Source organism: Thamnophis elegans, chromosome 1 (genome assembly GCF_009769535.1).
Source record: "Thamnophis elegans isolate rThaEle1 chromosome 1, rThaEle1.pri, whole genome shotgun sequence".
NCBI classification, from domain to species: Eukaryota; Metazoa; Chordata; class Lepidosauria; order Squamata; family Colubridae; genus Thamnophis; species Thamnophis elegans.
In genome coordinates, this window is record NC_045541.1 from 5,112,432 (window position 1) to 5,135,142 (window position 22,711).

The 22,711-nt window shown below is 45.2% G+C and overlaps 1 protein-coding gene across 1 annotated transcript in view; it reads right to left on the reverse strand.

Moving 5' to 3' along the window:
• Positions 1–13,136, reverse strand: part of NRP2 (neuropilin 2) — a 157,782-nt gene extending 144,646 nt beyond the window's left edge. The window contains 2 exon segments of the mRNA XM_032234293.1: positions 12,758–12,939; positions 13,126–13,136. Coding sequence (XP_032090184.1) covers positions 12,758–12,939; positions 13,126–13,136 — 193 coding nt within the window.
• Positions 13,137–22,711: the final 9,575 nt, after the last annotated feature.

A 22,711-nucleotide genomic window follows, 5' to 3' on the forward strand; every position in this document is an offset into this window, starting at 1 on the left:
TACGGTAGCCGGCGCTGTGCTATGTTATTCACAAGCATTCTTTTAAGCACTTAATTCCCTCATGCAGAAAATTGCTCCCGCCTCGCGAGCGTATTAATTATTAATATCACTGTCCCCATTTCCATTTTCCATCCAAGTGGCAATTCTCGGGGAAACACACCTGCAGACTTTTCAAGCTTCAGCCTTGAAAAAATGGCACATCTTCAACAATGACTGCTTGGGAAAGGAAGGACATGTGCGAAGGGCTCTGGTGAGAAGAGAAACAGAGCCGCCTTTCTCCCTTCCTCCACGGTAATCATCAAAACTGAAATGCCAGTTATTTCTACCCTCAAGGAATGCCTTTCTAACTGCCAGCCGTGGGGACAATATTACCATTTATTTAGGGATGACCCCCTCAACACTGGCCCTCATTGTGCCTCAGCAGCTAAGTGCTTTCTATTTTTTGCAACGCCAAGGTGCCTTAGGGAGAAGGAGGCTACATTCTCTCCAAGACGTGATTGCATTAAGGCCATCGCTCTGTAGAGAACAGACAATCGACAATTGAATTCTCTAGGCTTCGGGTCACTAAGATGAGGGGAGTGGGCAGAGAATGTTACAAGCCCCTCTGGTTCCACAACTGGAGCAGAAGGTTACTCTTGCGCCTTTGGCTTTTCCAAGGAATAGCAATAGCAGTTAGACTTATATACCGCTTCATAGGGCTTTCAGCCCTCTCTAAGCGGTTTACAGAGTCAGCATATCGCCCCCAACAACAATCCGGGTCCTCATTTCACCCACCTCGGAAGGATGGAAGGCTGAGTCAACCTTGAGCCGGTGAGATTTGAACCGCTGAACTGCAGATAACAGTCAGCTGAAGTGGCTTGCAGTACTGCACCCTAGCCACTGTGCCACCTCGGCTCTTTAAGGAAACATTAATACAATTCCCACGACCGTTCTAACAATTTGCACCGGCTTCTGCTTCCCTTGAAGAAACAGGGCTGGGCTTAAATACGCAGGAGCAAAGAAGCTTATGGAATATGTTTAAATCAAACCCCACGCAAACAAGTGAGAATTCAGTGGATAGCTGGACCAAATGAATTTTAATTCGCCAGCCCCGATTCAGGCATCTGAAAGCAAATCATCAAATCTGTGAACATTACTGACCAACGAAGTTGAGAGCGTGTTTTGAACATTATACTTATGTATTATTTGGGAGGGGAGGGGGGAGTCAATTTTAAAGAGTTGTACTCTGCAGCATTAAACATATACAGAACTTTCAGGAATATGTTAACATTTCCCCACTACTGACCAATATAGCAATAGCAATAGCAGTTAGACTTATATACCGCTTCATAGGGCTTTCAGCCCTCTCTAAGCGGTTTACAGAGTCAGCATATTGCCCCCCACAGTCTGGGTCCTCATTTCACCCACCTCGGAAGGATGGAAGGCTGAGTCAACCCTGAGCCGGTGAGATTGAACAGCCGAACTGCAGAACTGCAGTCAGCTGAATAGCCTGCAGTGCTGCATTTAACCACTGCGCCACTTTGGCTCCTCATCACCAAATGATGCTATGATTCTAATAATTTCTTTTTTTATATCAGAGTTTACAAAGATAAAGGATAATGAGTTTAGAGTTTAGAGTTTTATTTAGCTTGTACGCTGCCCTATTCCCGGAAGACTCAGGGCGAATGAAAACTAAGAAAAAACACAATGTAGGAAATTAGCACGCACCCCTCTCCTAGAAGAATGAAATATTCTAGGAAATATTAAAAAGGCAGGGTATTATATTTCGCTGGATGAGAAATGGAGAAACATGTTTTTTTTAGGCAGGAAGCAACTCACTCTTAATAGCCTCCTCAATAGCCCCACAGCAGATGTCAGCACTTGAGATAAAGAGATGGCTAGGTCTATTCATAAGCAAATGCCCTCACCCAAGATCCAACAGGTAGGATTAGCCTTCTACCCATCTAGCAACAGAACTCCTCACATGGCACCTGGGAAGGTTACATCACCCGCAAGGCTCAACCAAGCTTGGGACTCAAAACCTACAAAGTTACCTCTGCATGGCCCTATTAAGAGTCTGACAACCCATCAGAATACAAGCTCAAATTCAAAGCCCAACAGAGGGTATCAATCTCTGTCTCCCCATGTGCCCAGGATCTCACGTGACCCGTCAAAACCGCGGTCCACAAAAGCGCGCTCGACGAAAGCGCGTACCTGACGTCATCAGCAGCGCGACGAAAAAAATTAAAAATAAATTAAATTGAAATTTAAAAAATTAAAGCAAGCCGATTCACATAAAGGTAAGGGTTAGGTTTAGGGTTAGGGTTAGGTTAAGGGTTAGGGTTAGGGTTAGGGTTACGTTAAGCGTTAGGGTTAGGGTTAGCGTTAGGTTAAGGGTTAGCGTTAGGTTTAGGGTTAGGGTTAGGGTTAGGTTAAGGGTTAGGTTAAGGGTTAGGTTTAGGGTTAGGTTTAGGGTTAGGTTTGGGGGGGTTAGGGTAAGGTTTTCGCTTTAATTTTAAATTTACCGCTCACAGCGCGATGTTTTCGTCGCGCTGTGATGACGTCACGTATGCGCTTTCGTCGAGCGCGCTTTTGTCTACCGCGGTTTTGTGGTGGAACCGGATCTCAAACCATGTGATCCTGTTCATCAATAAACCTTCTTTCCAAGCAACTTCCGTGAACTGAGTGTCTTTCTCCCCACTTGGAACTGAACCCAGAAGGATATTTCTTCCAACATTAAAAAGAGAAGTGCAGAGATAGAAAAAACAAATAAAAAATAAAAAAATATAAAAATGATTCCTCCTCCCTCGAGACAAGTGGAAATAACTTCAGTAACTTAACACCTTCTCTAATATTTCAGTTAAAAATATCTTTTTCTCACACCTTATTCCTTAACAATAATGGATGGTAAAACCTCATAATTCAGTTGCAATCAGCAAAAATCTATTAATTAAGAGCTATCAGAAAGTCATATTTTAATCTTAAACTAATAAATCCATTTTGGATTCCAACTTTGCACTTTCTCTAAGAAATATCTCCCCATTTATAAACAGATTTTTGAAGCCTTGTCAGGTCTGATCAAAAAATTCCACTAATAGCTATCAGAAACCATTACATGAAGAGTAAAAGTGCATTTTGTCTCCCCCTTCAAATATACTGAGAGTCTGCAGACGGAAATTCAAATTTCAGCCATGGACAATTGAGGCAGAGGCCTTGTTTTTTCCAGAGTAGTCTGCATTTTACATAGAAAGGGAATTCAGAGTGAAGAGGAAAATTGCCAGGAGAACACAGGTCTCCTTGATGTAGGAGCTAAGCCTTCCAGAACTTCACAAGCACACTTTAATTGACCCCTAAATTAAAGTGGTTTCATAAATCGGAATTGAATTCTAACAATATTTGCTGAGCAGCTTTTTATTAGTTAATATCTCCAAAACTGAAGATTTTGAAGTTTCTTTGAAGATAATTAGACCACATTTCACTTGTGAAGTTTGGAATCAGGGGTGAAATTCAACCAGTACGGACTGGTTCACCCCTGGTTGACCCCGCCCACACCTGCCCACTGGCAAGGTTCAGCTGCCTTTTGGGCCAAGAAGCCTCCAGCTGTCGGCGGTTGTTTTTGGCTGCCCTCTGAGCAGCTCCACTGCAATGCCATCCCTCTGGCTACTGCTGTTCTCCTGGCCAGGTCTGGCATGAGGGGCACCGGCAGGCAATGTGGTGCACAGCCGGAGGGATAGCATCACAGCAGCTGCTCAGAAGGCAGCTGTCTTTAAGGTACACCAGAGGTGGGTTCCTACCAGTTCGCACCTATTCGGTAGAACAGGTTCGTCAAATCTACCGAACCGGTTAGAAGAGGTTCCACCAGTGGACCCAGAAAGCAGGCCTCACCTACAGAAGAGCTTCCAAACTTTTTTGAAACCCACCACTGGTCCTTGGAGATGATTATTCTACACTATCTGCTCCTATTTATAAAACTCAGTGCCTCTGTGAAAGGTAAGGATGACTACTGCATTTGTGGTGCAATCAGAACATTGCGTGTGTTGAAGTTGTTTTAACGCAAACCAAAGATGCCTTTTAAAAAACAAGTTACATCATATTCTTATGCATGCCAGTGCTGTGTGGGAGGTAATTTAAGGTGGTTCTGACAAGTGTCGTCGGCATCTTCATATCCGGTCACATGGGCGGCAAGCCACTCCCACAAAGGAGGCCACACCCACGAGTAGGTTCGAACAATTTTTTGAAGCGCACCACTGAGGTACATGGTGTCACGCCCCACTCCATTCCATAATTAGGAAAGAAGACCAAGAGACTCCATGGGTGGAAATCAAAGTACTTTTACTATTATAATGGTAAGCGAGCCGTAGTGAAGCAAGATCTGAATAATATGGCGCGAAAGCAATTGATATATGGCAAAGCCCGTCCCCCCCCTTAGGATCAAAGCTCCAGTCCAATCATAAGTCCTTCAAATGTCAGGTGGAGATACCTCAAAAAGACAGGCCAAGATGGAATGTGAAGGCCGTTGATTGCAGGCGGGAACACGTACGCATGCGTAGACCCCAACGACTGGAACATCCTAGAACATTCCTGCAGCAGACCTCCAGCACACACATTAAAACCCTCCCACATACACGACCCCCCCCTCCCGTTTCATGGCAGCGAAGCAGGTAGCAAAGCAGAAGCTGACATCCGGCCGTCCCCGGAAAAAAAGGCTGTCAAGCCTGAAAGAAAAAACAAAAAAAACAGACAAACAACAACAACAAGAGAGGGAAAGGAGAAAAAGGTCAAGGCTTGTCGGGAATAAGCAGCATAAAATTTTCCGAAGCAAGCGGGGAGCACGAACGTCGGTCTTATCAACCCATTCCGTGTGGGAGGGGGGAAAATGTTTTCCAAGCCACAAGGTATTGGACGCGATTGCGGTTGCTTGCGGGAATCCAGAAATGGTCCCGGACTCAAATGACGTTCCCCATCAACAAGCAACGAGCAGGGGGATGGTCATCTGCGGGGGCGCAGGTCAGATACCCGAACTGGCTTGATGAGGTTGATATGGAATACCGGATTGGCTGCGGTTAAGATATGTGGGCAATTGGCAAACGAACCGAAACAGGAATTGATAACTTTCAAAATCGGGAAAGGGCCAACATACTTGGGACCAATTTCTTAGACTTTTGAGTGGTATGCAAGGAATTTCGGTGGACAAATACACTAAATCACCAACGTAGGTACTCATAAGGCTGAGAGCGTTTCCTATCAAGCCTGCTTCTTATGAGCCTTGTGGGCGGCGTCCAAGGTGGAACGAGTGAGGGGCCAAAGGCGACTGAGAACGTTTCACTCCAGTCCGCCACGGAAGGAACCTGAGGCTGGGCCGTAGGCAGTTCGGGGGATAGGGAACAAAATCATGGCCTAAATGACCCTGAAAGGGGGTGAAACCCAGTGCTGGAGTGAAACCGAATTGTTATAGGCCACTTCAGCGTGTGGTAACAAGTCCACCCAATCGTCCTGTTGATAAATTGATGAAGCAACGTAAATATTGTTCAAGGACGGAATTAGTACGTTCACAGCCGCCATTAGTCTGAGGATGGTAGGCGGAGCTAAGGCCCTGGGCGGAGCAATACAGCGTGAGGAACTCCCTTCCAAAAACTTGGATGTGAATTGGACTCCACGATCGGAGATAATACGGTCGTGGAACGCCATGCAAGCGGTATAGTGGGAAAGGAAGAGCTTAGCAAAGGCCTTGGCGGAAGGAATCTTGTGGCACGGCACGAAGTGAACTTGCTTGGAGAACAAATCGTAACCACCCAGATAACCGTGTGCCCCTGGCTCCTCGGGAAGGTCCACAATAAAGTCCATAGAAATTTCCTTCCACGGGGCAATGGGGCGGGCGACGGACTGTAGAAGGCCGTGTGGTTTCCCCGGAGGTTTTTTGGCGGTGCGTTTTAGCGCAAACCGGGCAACTGGAGACATAAAGTTCAATGTCCTTTTTTAACGATGGCCCACCAGAATTGTCTCTTCCCGAGGTGCAAAGTTTCACGAATCCAAAATGACCTCCTGCCATCCTGGAGTCATGAGCGCGACGAAGGACCACAAGACGTAAGGAAGCGGGGATGTAAATTTAGCTCCAATCCACGGTAGATCGTCTCTCATGGTGGCACTTCGTCCCGATGGTTCAGGAACCAGTCTGTCCTGCGGGAGAGCTGCTTTGAGGTCAGAAAGCAGGTCGTGAGGTACGTCCTTTTGCGGCCTTGGTCTGGTGACGTGTGAGCACCGGAGCCGCCAAGAGCGGTTGGACGATACTTAGCTTGGAACAATTATACTGAGGTAACCGGGACAAAGCATCGGCCATGAAATTCTTTCCACCCGGGATATACTTTAGAGTGAAATTGAAACTGGTTAAAATATTGGGCCCAACGCATCTGCTTTGGGGAAGACGGCGAGGCGTGCGCAACGCCTCCAAATTTTTGTGGTCAGTCCACACCTCAAAAGGGTGTTTAGAGCCTTCAAGGAAGTGGCGCCAAGTAGCGAGGGCCCAACGAACTGCAAACGCCTCTTTCTCCCAGACCGCCCAGCGTCGTTCCGTGTCAGTGAGTTTACGTGAGGTGTACGCGCAAGGCTGTAAGGTACCCTGGTCATTGGCTTGTAGCAGAACAGCCCCAACGGCGACATCACTGGCATCAGCTTGGACAACGAAGGGTTGGTTGAGGTCAGGATGTTTAAGAACTGGTTCAGCGGCAAAAAGGCGTTTAAGCTTTTCGAACGCCGCCTGGCATTCCATGGTCCAGTCCAAAGGCTTACTGGGTTTAGGTTTTGGGTCGCCTTTAGTTTTGAGCAAATTAGTAATAGGAGAGCAATGTCGGCAAAAGAGGGAATAAATTGACGGTAGAAATTAGCGAAACCCAAAATTGTTGCAGTTGTTTACGAGTTTTGGGAGCGTCCCATTCAGTGACGGCCTTTACCTTCTCAGGGTCCATTTCAACTCATGAGGGGATACGGTAGCCCAATAGTCAATAGTAGTTTGGTGAAACTCACACTTAGACAATTTGGCATACAAGTTGGCTGCACGGAGTTTTTTCAAAACAGTGCGCACTAGATTGACGTGGTGGTCGTGAGAGCGGGTATAAATGAGGATATCGTCCAGATATACGATAACGCCCTTATAGAGATGATCGTGTAGGATCTCATTAATAAACTGCATGAATACAGCAGGAGCCCCCTGTAGGCCAAAAGGCATGACCCGGAACTGGAAACAACCAAGAGGGCAGTTAAAGGCGGTCTTACATTCGTCCCCCTCCTTAATGCGAACCCTATAGTACGCTTCACGCAGGTCCAATTTTGTGAAGATGCGGCCCTTCCCCAGTTGCGCCAATAAGTCCTTCATCAATGGGATGGGTAGAGGTTTTGAGAACATATGGCGTTAAGGTTCCTAAGTCACAACATAAACGAAGAGACCCATCTTTCTTCTCACGAAACAGCACAGGGGCCGCCACCTTGGGTCGGGCCGGTTCAATGAAACCACGTTTCAAATTTTTGTCAATGAAAGAACGCATCTCCTCCATTTCCCTGGGTGACATGGAGTAAATGCGGGGTTTTGGGAGTTTGACCCGGGCAAAATGTCGATGGAGCAATCAGTAGGCCTGTGGGGGGGCAGAATGTCCGAAGATTGCTCGCTGAAGACTTCCTTAAGATCCAATATTCCTTCGGAATTTTCTCCTCTCCTGCATCCTCTCTCTCCTGCCCCCTAGCGGCTACTTCAGGAACGTTAGTGACGTCAGGTTGGTTTGGAGAGCCCTCCCCACTGGAGGAACTTTGGAGCGAATACGCAAGCGGCCTGTCCGCCAATTTATGTGAGGGTTCCACTTCCGGAGCCACGGGATGCCCAAAATAAGTGGTCTGTCCATGCCAGGTGCGACCACAAAAGAGATTAATTCAGTGTGGGTACCCATTTTCATTTCCAAGGCTCAGTAAAAAATGGGCGCCCCCCCCCCCCGCAACCAATCCGTCTATCTGGCAAAAAACAATAGGGTTTTCAAAGTGCGCAATTTGAGTCCTAATTTCTCAACCATGGCTGGGTTGATCATGGACCGGGAACAGCCGGAATCCAGTAATGCTAGGAGGGTGGCAGGTGTCCCCTCAGGAGGAACTTTTAATTCATAGGGAGTAGAAGGGGTCCCTTGTTTGAACTCACCCAGTGAGGTGAAGTGTCGTCATCTGAGTCATCAGAAGAAGAGGAGTTAGCATCCGCGTCGTCCGTCAAAGGTTGGGGAAGGAGGGGGGTTGGTTTCCCCAGCGAAAGCCGTTTCCTTCTTTTTCTTTTCAGAGCCTCTGGCAGGTTTCTCCTCACGTCTGGGAGGGGTTGGGCAGAGAGGGGATTTCGCCCGACAGAGGGGGCCGTATGCCCAAGCTTCCCACAGCGAAAACATGTTAAAGGTCTGGAGGAGCCAGAAGGGGGCTCCCTCGCGTCGCCTCGGCGTCTGAAAAGCGCTTGAGTAGTAGGAGGGGGGAGGGACTTGGCAGCTCTTTCTTTCGCTTCCTTCTTTCTTCAGTGGCATAACGCGAATTAAGTCAAGCTCAGCGTCAGCAGCATGTTCAAACCAAGTGATTAAACGCCCTCGGCAGGTTACGATTGACACATTGTTGATAAATGTCAGCGTTTAAGCCTTCAGCAAATCTGTCCAGAAGTGCATCCTCCCCCAGCCTCTCATGTACTGAGACAGACATTGAAATTCCTGGATGTATTGGGCGACTGGTCTATCGTCTTGGTCAAAGGTTAAAACTTTAATTTGTTCCGCTTCTCAGTTAACGGGTCATCAAAACGTTGGCGGAAAGCCGCCATAAAACGGTTGAAATTCCCCAAGAGGGGAGAACCAGACATATGCAAAGCAGTTGACCACGTAGCCGCTTCACCGTCCAAGGACAAAAGAACCATTCTGACCCTTAAAGTGTCAGATTCAAAGTCCCGCCCATATATTTCCATGTAGTTAAAGACTTGCATAAGAAAGGAGGGAAGGGTGGCTGAAGCACCATTAAAACGCACAGGCAAGGGAGGAATTTTAGCCATCCGATGTCGTCGAGGGGGGGCCTGGGGGGGAGGTCCCCTTTGATCAGCAAAACCTCTAGCCGCAGGGGGTGAGACAGGCCGAGGGAGGGGTGGGGAGAATCCTGGCGTGGGTGACGTTGCCAACTTCTCCAGTCTCTTTCCTCCTCCCCCCCCGTCCTCCAAAAATGTTTGACCCCAATAATCAGGTAACTCACTCCGCTGTGGTTTCTCACGGGGCCCTGGTGTTGATAATTTCTCCATTCAGCTTCATCGCCTCTTTGGCTCCAATAGTCAGGGAATTCACCCGCCTGGGTTTCCTCACGGCCCCTGGCTCCAGCGAAGTTTGTTGAGGCGGTCTTTGGGTGAGTCCAGCATTCCAGCTTGTCTCTATTTCTCTTGCCCCACTGAAGTTGACCAACGGGGTAGGGGGGAAGGCTCAGGCTGATTGGAAATTTGTAGTTGACATAAATCTTCGTGCAGAGGTCGGTCAGACGGGCTGGGCTGGTGTAAAGAAAGGTCGGGAGGTCCCAGTTCACTGGAATCCGTCCCTCCAACGCGCCTTCCTCTTCTCTGGTCGGAGAAACATTATGTCCCTTCTCGGTAGACGTAAATCTCCTGGAAAGGGATATTATTCAGATCTTGCTTCTTGTCACGCCCCACTCCATTCCATAATTAGGAAAGAAGACCAGAGACTCCATGGGTTGGAAATCCAAGTACTTTTACTAATTATAAATGGTAAGCGAGCAGTAGTGAAGCAAGATCTGAATAATATGGCGCGAAAGCAATTGATATGGCAAAGCCCGTCCCCCCCCTTAGGATCAAAGCTCCAGTCCAATCATAAGTCCTTCAAATGTCAGGTGTGAGATAACTTCAAAAAGACAGGCCAAGATGGAATGTGAAGGCCGTTGATGCAGGCGGGAAACACGTACGCATGCGTAGACCCCAACGACTGGAACATCCTAGAACATTCCTGCAGCAGACCTCCAGCACATCAATTAAAACCCTCCCACATACACGCCCCCCCCCCCTCCCGTTTCATGGCAGCTGAAGCAGTAGCAAAGCAGAAGCTGACACATGGTCTTTAAGGTACAATCCCGGAAGGGAGGGAGAACCTAAAGGGACAGATGTGTCTGGTGGCTGCCTTCTGAGCAGCTCCACTGTGAAGGGAGGAAGAAAAATTCGGCTTCTCTCTGACGCAGCATTCAATGTGGCTGCTTTTCTCCTCCTTCTTGGGCTCATGCACACATGAGAAGGAGGCGAGAAGCAGCCACGTTGAATGCTAGAAAACTTGGGTGGCCAAACTTTTCTGTTGATTCGTGGGCATGGCTTAACGGGCATGGCTTGGTGCGTTGCCATGAGTGATGTAAAGTTGGCCATGCCACTCGGTCTCACATGACACCCCCCCAAAAGCCATGCCCACCAAGCCACACCCACAGAACCGAGAAAAAAAATGGAATTTCACCATGGTTTTGATAGCATCGCCAGATCACCTCTGCCCCAAAATGTATTGAACTGCATAGACAACTGTACAAAGACGATAAGGCCAACTTGCTTACTAAATAAGGCTGAAGCAATAACTCCAAGCAAGTAAAGATGGACTAAAATTATTTTCCAATTCAAGGATCATTTCTGTTTAAGATCTATTCCTTTTACAAAACAACTTACTTTTGCCAGAGTTTGAGATTTTGTGATATTGGCTTTTTGGATAGTATTTATTCTCTATGTTCTGGAAATCTAGCACTCCCTCTACCAAAATCACTAAAATTCAGCTCTGGAAGTCATGTCAACCTCTTTCCTGATACAGTATGAAATGTGCCGCCATAGGTTAATGTGCATAATCTATCTGAAGTCTCCCAAATCTGTAAAATCTCTACATGCTTCCAAATTCATTAAGATTTCTGGGCATGACAAGAAATGCTGTTTGCCTCTTGCCCTTTTTCAGTTCCTCACAGCTTATTTTTAGCAGGATGGGAAGAGAGAACCATTCTTGGTCAGCCTTGATTTGAACAAGCTTTCTTTCTATATGACACTTCAAATATATGTGTGTGTGTGTGTGTGTGTGTGTGTGTGTGTTGTTTATTTTGCTGATAAATAAATAAAGGGAGACTAGTATAGATCTATTTCAAGCTATTTAGCTCTCATCAGCTAGCCATACCTTACTGGGATTTGAACCTGGGCTATGTTCAATGTTCTATGTTTATAGCCCAGGTTCAAATCCCAGTAAGGGTCTGGCTAGCTGATGAGAGCTAAATAGCTTGAAATAGATCTATACTAGTCTCCCTTTATTTATTTATCAGCACAAATAAAAAAAAACCACAAATATAACAAAGGCAACAGTAAAAAACATTGGGTTTCGTCATGTGGACTCTTGTGACGAGCCGATTGACAGATGATGGAAGCAGTTAGCTTCCTCCCATAATTGGGGCTTACCAGGGGTTGTAAAAATCATATAGATAGATAGATAGATAGATAGATAGATAGATAGATAGATAGATATATGAGAGATATAGATATAGATATAGATATAGATATAGATATAGATATAGATATAGATATAGATATAGATATAGATATAGATATAGATTAGATAGATATGGATATGGATATGGATATAGATATAGATATATATAGATAGATATAGATATATATCACATACGCTCTTTGTAATTCTAGAGTAAATTAGATCACTTAATGAAGAAGCTGCTTTCCTTTAGAAACCAAAATATCCTGTCAATATGCCATGAAATACTTCACTTTTTTGAAAATGTTGATGAAATAGATTTGGTAAGGGGAGAAGAACTAAGGCAAGATGAATGTGAGGTTTAATAAGGACATCCTCATACGAGAAGATTGACAATTCTAAGAACAGTTTTCCCAAGCCTGGCAAGTCATCAACACCTTCCTGAAGAAACTCAAAGGGCAGTAGAGTCATTACCTCTTCCTCAGAACAGTTGAAATGTAGAAATAGTTCAGCTGGACAGGACTTCTGAATTTCCAAGAAGGAACCCAACAAAGGCTATTCAACATCCTGCCAGCAATAACTCTATTAGCAAATTTTCCCTTGCTTTACTGGGGAGTAGAAGTACAAATTTGCAAGGCTGTTTCATAGTTAAGAGCAGCTCAAAAGCATCCTACAGGTATGAGTTAAGGTGAATTTCTCATTTCAAAGTAGTGGTTCACTGTTCATACAGCATACATTAAGAGAGGAGAGACAGGCAGGCACAGGCAGACAAGACAGACAGAGACAAAGAGAGAAGAGAGAGAGATAGGGAGAGAGAGAGAGAGAGAGAGAGAGAGAGATAGCAATAGCAATAGCAATAGCAGTTAGACTTATATACCGCTTCATAGGGCTTTCAGCCCTCTCTAAGCGGTTTACAGAGTCAGCATACCGCCCCCACAGTCTGGGTCCTCATTTCACCCACCTCGGAAGGATGGAAGGCTGAGTCAACCTTGAGCCGGTGAGATTAGAACAGCCGAACTGCAGATAACAGTCAGCTGAAGTGGCCTGCAGTACTGCACCCTAACCACTGTGCCACCTCGGCTCTTCAAGATAGAGATAGATAGGATAGAGATAGAGAGATAGAGATAGAGATAGAGATAGAGAGATATAGAGATAGAGATAGATATAGATAGAGATAGATAGATAGATAGAGAGATATAGAGATAGAGAGAAGAGAGAGAGAGAGAGAGAGAGATTGCCCCAACTGGAAGAGGCCTAAGGATTTGGTTGGGAAAGCAGATAAAAACTAACAGTCTTGTAGATCTCATAACGCAGAGAGAAGCCAGCACCTTGACGGGCCATAATCTGAGGTGAATTTGATATACACCGAAGGGCCAGATGAAGTGATTGTAGGTGGAGCAATGTTTCCACAGTGTTTTCCCAGAAGATCTGCATTTCATTATCCACGTCCCGTATTTCAATAAAATCATATCTGCCAAGGAAGAAGAGAGGGAAAAAAAGAGTGCCATTAAGAAGAAATCAAGCGGGGGGAAATGAATACTTTTACATTTCACAGGCATTTTATATTTAACTCATAGCAACTGTGTGACAAACCCAGTTTCCTATGGCCCTGTTCCTTGATGCACACAAATACACTACATTTTAATCATATACTTACTCTTGTAGCATTCCATCATCAATATTGTATGGTCAAATTATTCTGTTGAACAGAAGTCGCTGCAAACCCTCCAAATAGTTTGACAGCAACAAACATTCAGAAAAGCTTGCATTTCTGCTCTTATTGAAATATTTTTGATCCCCTGAGACTGCACTGTGATAATCAAATATATGGCATCCCTGGTACATAAAACCCAGAAAATCTCAAGACCGTTCCTCATTTTTTTGACCTTTTCATTTACTTACGTAAAAAAAATTGTTTGATGTTATGTATGTTTTGCTACATTCTGACTCCTTTATCTTTACTGATTTTGAAGCGTGGGGCAATAAGGATAGGGAAATCATTTTTAGGTGCAAATGTTATTCATTTAACTCGTTTCGTGCATTTGTTAATGGGCAAACGTGGTTATATTTCTTATAATTAGCCAGGCAGGAAGTCTTTCAAATTTCATGGTATGAGAATCCTATCTGGAATAGTGAGCCAGGATTCCTTATTCTTTCTTTAATTAATTTGTACACTGCCCTACAGCCAGTGGCTTTGGGCCCCTGCTGGCACCTTCAATCACCCTGAACAATAAATGTGTTCATAGGGAATGATATAAGGCAAAATGACTTTTAAAATGTCATCCTTCTTAGTGTTATGTTCGGATGAGGGAGTCTGCCAATAGCTTATTCTGTTTTTCTATCTGTCCCCAAATTGCTAGTGTCTGCCCATCCCTGCCTCCTTCATCTCTTTTGCTTTCATCAGATAAATTGCCAACCTAGAAAACGAAGAAGGAGGAAGAGCAATGTGGTGGAAAATGGAGATATGGTTCATGTCTTCATCAAAGAACCTGCCCCATAAATTAGCCACCAACCACAGACTTAAGTTTGAGCTCTCTGCTGGGATATGAGACTCTGCTCAAGGCCTTGGAGAATGACCTATGATTGGACATGTCATTGCTTATTCTTAGGACATTTTATTCTTATGGCTACATACACTGACCATAGCATCCTTTTGGCTGAGAGGCTGGCATGACTGGGGTTTGGTGATTCTGATAACTGCAATTCTGTCCAGAAGTTAGCGCTGGAGAACCAAAGAGCTCCACCCTCTTCAAATGTCACTGGGACAGTCATGGATGCTTGCTTTTTAAAATACATTTTTTATTTTCCATTTTCATAACATATAATCACATGTATACTATTACATAGCCAATATCCTGTATTAAGTAGTAATTACATCAGTTCCTCTTGTCCATCAACGCCCAGAAAGATAAAAACCCATTATTAGCTCTTCTGCTCTCCATACACCTCTTTCTTCTGCCTCTCTCCTATCCTTTCTTCCCTCCCTCATCCTTTCTACTCTACTTCCCCTTCCTTTCTCCTTCTCCTCTCTCTTCATTCCATCCTCCTTATCCTCCTCATCTTCCCCCTTCACCCTCTCTCCTATCCCTCTCTTCCTATCTTTCTTCTCTCCTTTCCCACTCTTCCTCTCATTCACTTGGTGTATTTCAGTTTCTGAGCAAACTCCATTCTACGTTGATGGTATTTATGCTTCCATATCAATATACTTAACCTATCTTAGTTTTAAAGAAAAAATAAGGAAGAAGACAGCATACATGTGCAATCATATTATTAAAATCTAACACCCCTCGTCAAGCCAATATTCATCCCTCCCCCCCCCCCAACCCCCTCCAACCTTCCCTCCCCGGCTTCCCAGAACCCATACACGGTATAAATCTTTAACAAAAACAGTCTAAAATATATTGGAAAAAAGAATAGAAATTGATAACATCTTTAATTGAACTTAGCTCCTCCTTGCTAGGCTAACTTTAAACAATTTATATCATTCCTGATTTTAATCATAAGCTATCTGGAATTTCTTAGTCCCATATTTATTTTGTATATAATCGATCCATTTTTTCCAGTCTCATTTATATCTCTCGTTTGAGTGGTCCTTAAGATATGCAGATATTTTAGCCATCTCTGCTAAATTTGTGACTTTCCATGTCCATTCTTGAATTGTAGGCAAATCTTCCTTCTTCCAGTATTGCGCCACCAACAATCTAGCTGCAGTTATTAAGTGCAGAATCAAATTAATCTCTACAGTCATGGATGCTTGCAACGAGATATCAAGAAGACATCGTGACACCTAGTTTTTTGATTGGCGCCTAAGTTTAATGAGGAAGAGGATCGGAATGAACAAATCCAAAGAGGTTTTCAAATGATTCTTCAGAGGTCAATGGGGCTGTAGCAGTTGTGGCTTGCTTTGAGAGTAGAATGAGTTGGCCTGAAGAGGAACCTAACAGCCCATAGCTTATCATTATGTAAGGCACCTTCTCCCACTCCATTTCTCCCCTCTTCTGTAGATGCCTTTCACAATTCTTTCCCTGTTGTTACCCTTGAATGTGTATCCCTTTCCCTATGTGTCTCTCCACCTAGGCCATGTCCAAGCTCATCACATTCAACGTAGAGAGCCGAGGTGGCGCAGTGGTTAGGGTGCAGTACGGCAGGCCACTTCAGCTGACTGCTATCTGCAGTTCAGCGGTTCTAATCTCACCCGGCTCAGGTTTGGATCATCCTTCCATCCTTCCGAGGTGGGTGAAATGAGGACCCAGACTGTGGGGGCCAATATGCTGACTCTGTAAACCAGCTTAGAGAGGGCTGAAAGCCCTATGAAGAGGTATATAAGTCTAACTGCTATTTGCTATTGCTAACTTGTCTTTTCAAAATATAAAAAATTTTAAGGTGGAAAATTTGAAAGGCAAATTTGATTGAGAAGCCTGAAAATGGTTTTCCTTGCATTTCAACACTACAATTACAGCTTCAAGTCTGCGATGCACGGAACCAAGGCGCGCCCACAGGTATATTGTAAGTATTTTGGTGGCTTTGTTTGAACAGCCTTCTGATTCCTGACATGAACGTTCCCCTTAATTTGTACCACCATGTAGCTGCATATACAGAATACATTTGCAGGAAACTGCCCATCCCTTCCTTTTATTTATTTTTCACTGGGTTAACTTGTTTAAAAAAAACCAGCATGTTACACTTCTCCCTGTCCTTTGAAGAAGGAGAAGAGGAGAGCGGAGGGGAGGAGGAAGGAGGAGGAGGAGGAGGAGGAGGAGGAGGAGGAGGAGGGAGGAGGAGGAGGGAAAGAAAAGTGATACATTGCTAGGCTTTGTCACAAGATCTCTTTATTGCTGAATCAAGAGCTGAAAAGGAAAAGAAAAAATGCATGTTGGACACGAAATGAATTCCCATGTGACTCATTGCTTCCCCTTAAGGCAAACAGCTACCCTACACAAACTTAGAGGAACTCAATGTGCTATCCAGCTTAGACTAACTGAGTAGTCTTTCACATCACTCCTTTCTAGGAGTCGATCAGGCTTCAGTCCAAAAAACAAATGCCTGAAGCTCTGATACCTTCTATCTATAGGCTCAACCTATACACTCCGCTAAGAAGGATTCCTGCAGTGAGGTCTTGCAATACCTGGGGCTTAGAGTAAGACCCAGCCCAGTCCTCGGCCTGTCGAAAGAAAAGGGCAAGAAGCGTCCTTCAAGTATCTTCAAGGAGAAAGGCAGGAGTGAATACCAGCCTTAAATAGCCAATAGCTTTACCTACCTAGGAAGGGAGCCAAAGAGTGTTTGAAGGACACAGAATAAGGCAACTAGGGAGAACTCTTGCTATGGATAGTGGTATTTGAAAAGCAGGAAGAAGAGGGGCAGAAGCTGGTGGTACTGGTACAAATCTGCTTCTTCAACCACCGTAGGAGAAAGAAAGGGATTTATTCTCACGGATAGAGCATCTTTTCACATCTGAGAACCACTGCAGAAGGACGCCACAATGAAAGTCTTTAAAAAGGCACACGGCATAAAAGAATCAAACTCCCAAAAACTCCTTCCCAAACTTGGTCCCCTCCATTGTGAGGCATTCTGCCTACCCCAGTTAAGTCTACCACTTAGTCAGCAAAAGGTGCCTTCCCTATTACAGCTATAAGATAGGTATAATGCAAGTATCTATCACATCGGAATATTTCTTAGCTCTAAATTATTTGGATTATCTAGTATGCTCTCTCTCTCTCTCTCTCTCTCTCTCTCTCTCTCTCTCTCTCTCTCTCTCTTCCTCTCTCTCTCTCTCTCCCTCTCATGCACACATACACACAGACAGACAGCACACCAACCACCACCTCAACTCAGTCTATACAGCAGTGGTCCCCACCCTTTCTGGGAACAATTTTGTGGAAAATAATTCTTCCACGGATCTGGGCGGGGAGATTTGCATGCTACTAAGATCCTCTGTATGCACAGTGAAGCTTCACTCGTGCCCACCACTTGTCTGCCTGGTTCCTAACAGGCCCAGACCAGTATAATCTGTGGCCCGGGGATTGGGGACTCCTGTAGAGCAAGCAATAGAAGTTATACTTATATACCGCTTCATAGGGCTTTCAGCCCTCTCTAAGCGTTTACAGAGTCAGCATACGCCCCCAACAACAACAATCCGGGTCCCTCATTTCACCCACCTCGGAAGGAGGGAAGGCTGAGTCAACCCTGAGCCGGTGAGATTTGAACCACTGAACTGCAGATAGCAGTCAGCTGAGTGGCCTGCATGACTGCACCCTAACCACTGTGCCACCTCGGCTCTTCTACAAGGAGAAAGGCCTGAACTATAATCTTACGCTGGTCCAGGTATATCATAACATGTTTCTCTACTTCCAGTCTTAATCTTCCAACCAGCTTTCTACAAAGAGAACAGCTTCCTAACCTCCCCATTCCTCATTAGCACGTTACCACAACCATTCTGGTTCTTATATATCTTAATTTCTTCCTACAGCTAGTTTCACTGACTGAAAGCTGAATAGCAATGCTGATTAGTAATGCTTTTTTTCTATCTTTAGTTTCTAAAACAATCTTTTTTTTCAAAAATTATGTTTTAGAACAATGCTAGGATTAGATTTGAAACTATGATTGAATATGTAAAAGGAGGGCTCTGGGGTTTTTCAGGCTCAAAGCTGTATAAGAGCAATAGCTTTTTTAGAAAGAGTCCAATGTTACACCTCGGCTATGAACAACTTCTGTGTAAAAACCAGTAGGGTGTCCTTTCCTTACATCAAGTACCACAATTAGCTACAAATAGAACTATGCTGTATGCGCCATCCAGTGTTCATCGGCTAGCGTATAAAATTTGTTTGAATTAGTATTCATAAACTAGTATATAAAAATCACCATTTTCCCTGTAGTGAACATTGTAATTTATTCATGCAGGTAGATATGATACCGTATGAGGTTTCTTGGAAAAGGGAGAACAAAATATCCAACTGGGCAGTGGTGGGTTTCAAAAAATTTTCGAACCTACTCTGTGGGGGTGGCCTCCTTTGTGGGAGTGGCTTGCCGGCCATGTGACCTGGTGGGAGTGCGCTTGCCAGCCATGGTTCTCTCTCTCTCTCTCTCTCTCTCTCTCTCGTCTCTCCTTTTGTCTTTCGGTCCCTTTTTCCTTTTTTTCTTTCATCTCTCTCTCACTTTTTCTTTCTTTTTTCTTTTTTCCTTTATTTCTTTCTTTCCTTTCTTTCTCTTTCTCTTTCTCTTTCTCTCTCTCTGTGTGTGTGTGTGTGTGTGTGTGTGTGTATGTCAGTGGTGGGTTTCAAAATTTTTGGAACCCCTTCTATAGGTGTGGCCTGCTTTCCGGGTCCACTGGTGGAACCTCTTCTAACCGGTTCGGTAGATTTGATGAACCGGTTCTACTGAACTGGTGCGAACTGGCAGGAACCCACCTCTGCAACTGGGTTTTTTTTCTTACAAATTATTTTAAAAAGCAGTACAGGTAGCCCTTGACTTACCAACGATTCATCCAGCAGCAAGTTACGGGGGTGCTGAGGAAAGAGATTTACAACTGGTGCCCAATGGTCACTTCAGTGCCCATGGGGTCACGTAATCAAAATTCAGGTGCTTGGCAGCTCCTCCACACTTACAACCAGAGGGCTCTTCAACCCTTCTCAGCTGCCTATTTCCCCACCACCACCACCATCTATCCCTTTTGGCACCCTGCCACCTTACACTCGGCTGCCCCAGCTGCCCTTAGCTGTCTTGCTCCTGCTTCTGACAGGGCAAGCGAGGCCTGGCAGCTGGGCTGGCACTGGCTTTGTGCTACAAGAGAGAGAGAGAGAGGAAGAGAGAAGCAGCTCCTGAGCTGCAGTGGGTCAAAATCCCCCCTTTGCAGTATGAACTTGAGTCATGCTGCTTTTTGCTTTTTTTCTTCCTTTTTTGCAGCACCACCCCCCCCCCCATCCCCCACCTCCCCCCGTAAGTCTCAGGAACATAGCCAAGGGGCATTTTGGCATGTTGTGGCTCAGGGGCTGATTTTTTTTTTTCTTCTTTTCTCTCTCTCTCTCTCTCTCTTTATATACGTAGAGCAGCCCCAGCCAGGCTTTGCATGCCTCATCAACAGCAGGAGAAACAAGACGACAGAGGCCAGCTGAGGCAGTGAACGGCGAGGCAGCAGGGATCTCGGAGTGCCAGGTGGTGATGGAGACTGTGGCTGGAGATTGGGCCGACGCGATTCTGGCTTTTCGAGGCGTGGCAAGCAATCCCAGAGCCATGTCTTTATGTTAAGGTGACCAGATTTTCAGATTGGTAAAGAGGGACACCATTAACGAGGGGAGGGGAGCTAGGCCGCGGCGGTTACTGCCAGCCCGCGGCTCGCTAGGGACATCTGGTCACCTTAATTATACATATCCTCTCTCTCTCTCTATCCATCCATCCGTCTGTCTGTCTATCTGCCTGCCTATCTGCCTATCTAGTTATGGTATCTCTCTATGTGTGTGTGTGTCTGTCTACCTGCCTGCCTATCTGTCTATCTAGTTATGGTATCCTTCTCCCTCTCTCCCTCTCCCTCTCTCTGTCCATCTATCTGCCTGCCTACCTATCTCTCTCTCTTTCTCTCTATCCATCTGTCAATCTGCCAGCCTATCTGTCTATCTAGTTATGGTATCCTTCTCCCTCTCTCCCTCTCCCTCTCTCTGTCTGTCTATCTGCCTGCCTACCTATCTCTCTCTCTTTCTCTCTATCCATCTGTCAATCTGCCAGCCTATCTGTCTATCTAGTTATGGTATCCTTCTCCCTCTCTCCCTCTCCCTCTCTCTGTCCATCTATCTGCCTGCCTACCTATCTCTCTCTCTTTCTCTCTATCCATCTGTCTATCTGCCTGCCTATCTGTCTATCTAGTTATAGTCTCTCTCCCTCTCTCTCTCTCTCTCTCTCCTCCTGCCAGTCACCTCCCAAAGACCTATTAGATCCCACATAGGCCTCCTCCGGATTCCATCTGCCGGCCAATGTCGGCTGGTGACTCCCCGGGGGAGAGCCTTCTCTGTGGCTGCTCCGGCCCTATGGAACGATCTCCCCATTGAGATCCGGACCCTTACTACCCTCCCGGCCTTCCGCAAAGCCACCAAGTCCTGGCTGTTCCAGCAGGCCTGGGGCTGTTGAATTATCCAGCCCCATCCGATGTTATGACTGTTGCTGAATTTTTAATTGTTGTTTTTATTCTTGTACCCCCTTCCCTTCTTATTGTTAGCCGCCCTGAGTCTTCCGGGAGTAGGGTGGCATACAAGCTAAATAAACCTAACCTAACCTCCCTCCCTCATCTCATTATCATCTATCTCAGTGTTTCTCCACCTTGAAGACTTGAAAGTATGTGGACTTCAACTCCCAGAATTCTGGGAGTTGAAGTCCACACACTTTCAAGTCTCCAAGGTGGAGAAACACTGATCTATCTAATTCATATAATTATTTCTCCCTCTCTTTTTCACTCTCTCTCTCCCGCGCACACACGCAAATACATGTGGCTGCTTGCCATCTTGAAAAGGAGGGTGCAGGGCAGCCAAATTGGCAGAGATGGTGGTGGTGGTGGGGAGTTGAAGAGGAAGAAGTTCCTTATCTTAATGAGGCTTCAGGTTGGGAGGGACCAAGTCAGGGGTGAACTTGGATGGATGCGGTTTTAAATATTGTATTTATTTTTCTGGGACTAAACTACACTGATCTTCTCCACGCCCTGCAAACCTACCTCATCATGGAGTGATAGGTTGTTCTTGGGAGAGATGAACAAAGAGTGAGCCAAATTATGCACTATCAGGCACATTATGCAAAGACCTCCTTCGAGGTTTGAGGTTTGAGGTTCATTTTATTTATATGCCGCCCTATTCCCAGCGGGACTCAGGGCGGCGCACAAACCCAAGGGGGGGGGAGAGGGAAAAACACAAAAACTACAAAAAGTGCAGGGCATTTAAAACAACCAACAGCCACACGATTCGAGAGGGGAAGGGAACTCATCGACCCCAGGCCTGCCGACACAGCCAGGTTTTAACGGCTTTTCAGAAGGCCTGGAGAGAGGTGAGGGTCCGAATCTCCGCGGGGAGCTCGTTCCAAGAGGCAGCTTTTAACACTGAGAAAGGTGGAAGGGAAGAGAAAAGGATGACCTTAATAATCATGGTGGGTGATGCAGTAATAGTACTGAAAAGGGCACCATTGGAAGTCCTGAAAGGACGGATCATCGTGGAAAGAAATCTATGTGGTGGCTAACAGTCAACATTGACTTGGTGACACATAATCAATCAGACTGCTGAATTCAAAGAGACATAATTCTAATTTGGCAAGTGGAAAATATTTGGAGCTAATAGTTTGTAGTGTGTTTTCATTAGATATGAAAATTGGCTTTAGGACACTGGGAAGATTTGAAAGTATTTTCCATTTTTATTGTCACTGCTAATAACACTAATAAAAATGAATCGCCATCTGCTTGATTTTCTGAGTAAGTGAATTAACGGCATATGTCTGTACTTCCCCACAATGTAGAAGCTGAATCTTTGTTATTTATACATCCACAAGCAGGATTTCTCCTCCCCGCCACAAAAAAAAAATTAATTGAAATGTTAACAATTTTAAAAGCCTGGTGATGATGAATTTACCTGTTGAACAAAACCCAACATTTACAATTGGCTCATTACACCGATGGATTATGCATCAGCTGTCTCCACATTCCTTGGGGTATTTTCTCCTTACTACAAACTATACTTAATAGCAAAAATTCTAAGGAGGATGAATTTGAGGCAGAGTTCCAGGGCCTATTAATGCCACAGTTCAGTTTGGTAACTCCTGCAATAAGTTGTAACGAAGTATTTTGGCAAGAATATTCTTTCACTCTAGAAAGTAAAGTCAATATATCTAAAGCCATACAGGTAATCCTCTACTTTAAGACCGGTTGCCACAGGGGAAAGAGCAGCAGAACCTGGGGCAGAGTTAAAAGAGGGATCATCTGAGAATCTCTATGTAGCCACAAGTGAATGAAGTCCAACCCACCCCTTCAATTTAGTCGACCCTTATCTAATTCCTAACAGGTCCTAACCATTGGGTGAGAATATTTCTGTTCCTGTGCATAAGTGTGGGTAGCAATAAATCAGTTTAATTGGACCTTCACTCCACCCAAACCAGTTTTAGGAGCAACAGTGTTCCAGACCAGCAAAGAAGACAACGCCTTGACCTTGTTGAATAGAGAATAAAGAATTTCTGAGGCTCATGGTCAAGGAATTCCAAGAGGAGGCCACCAAGAATTGGATGGC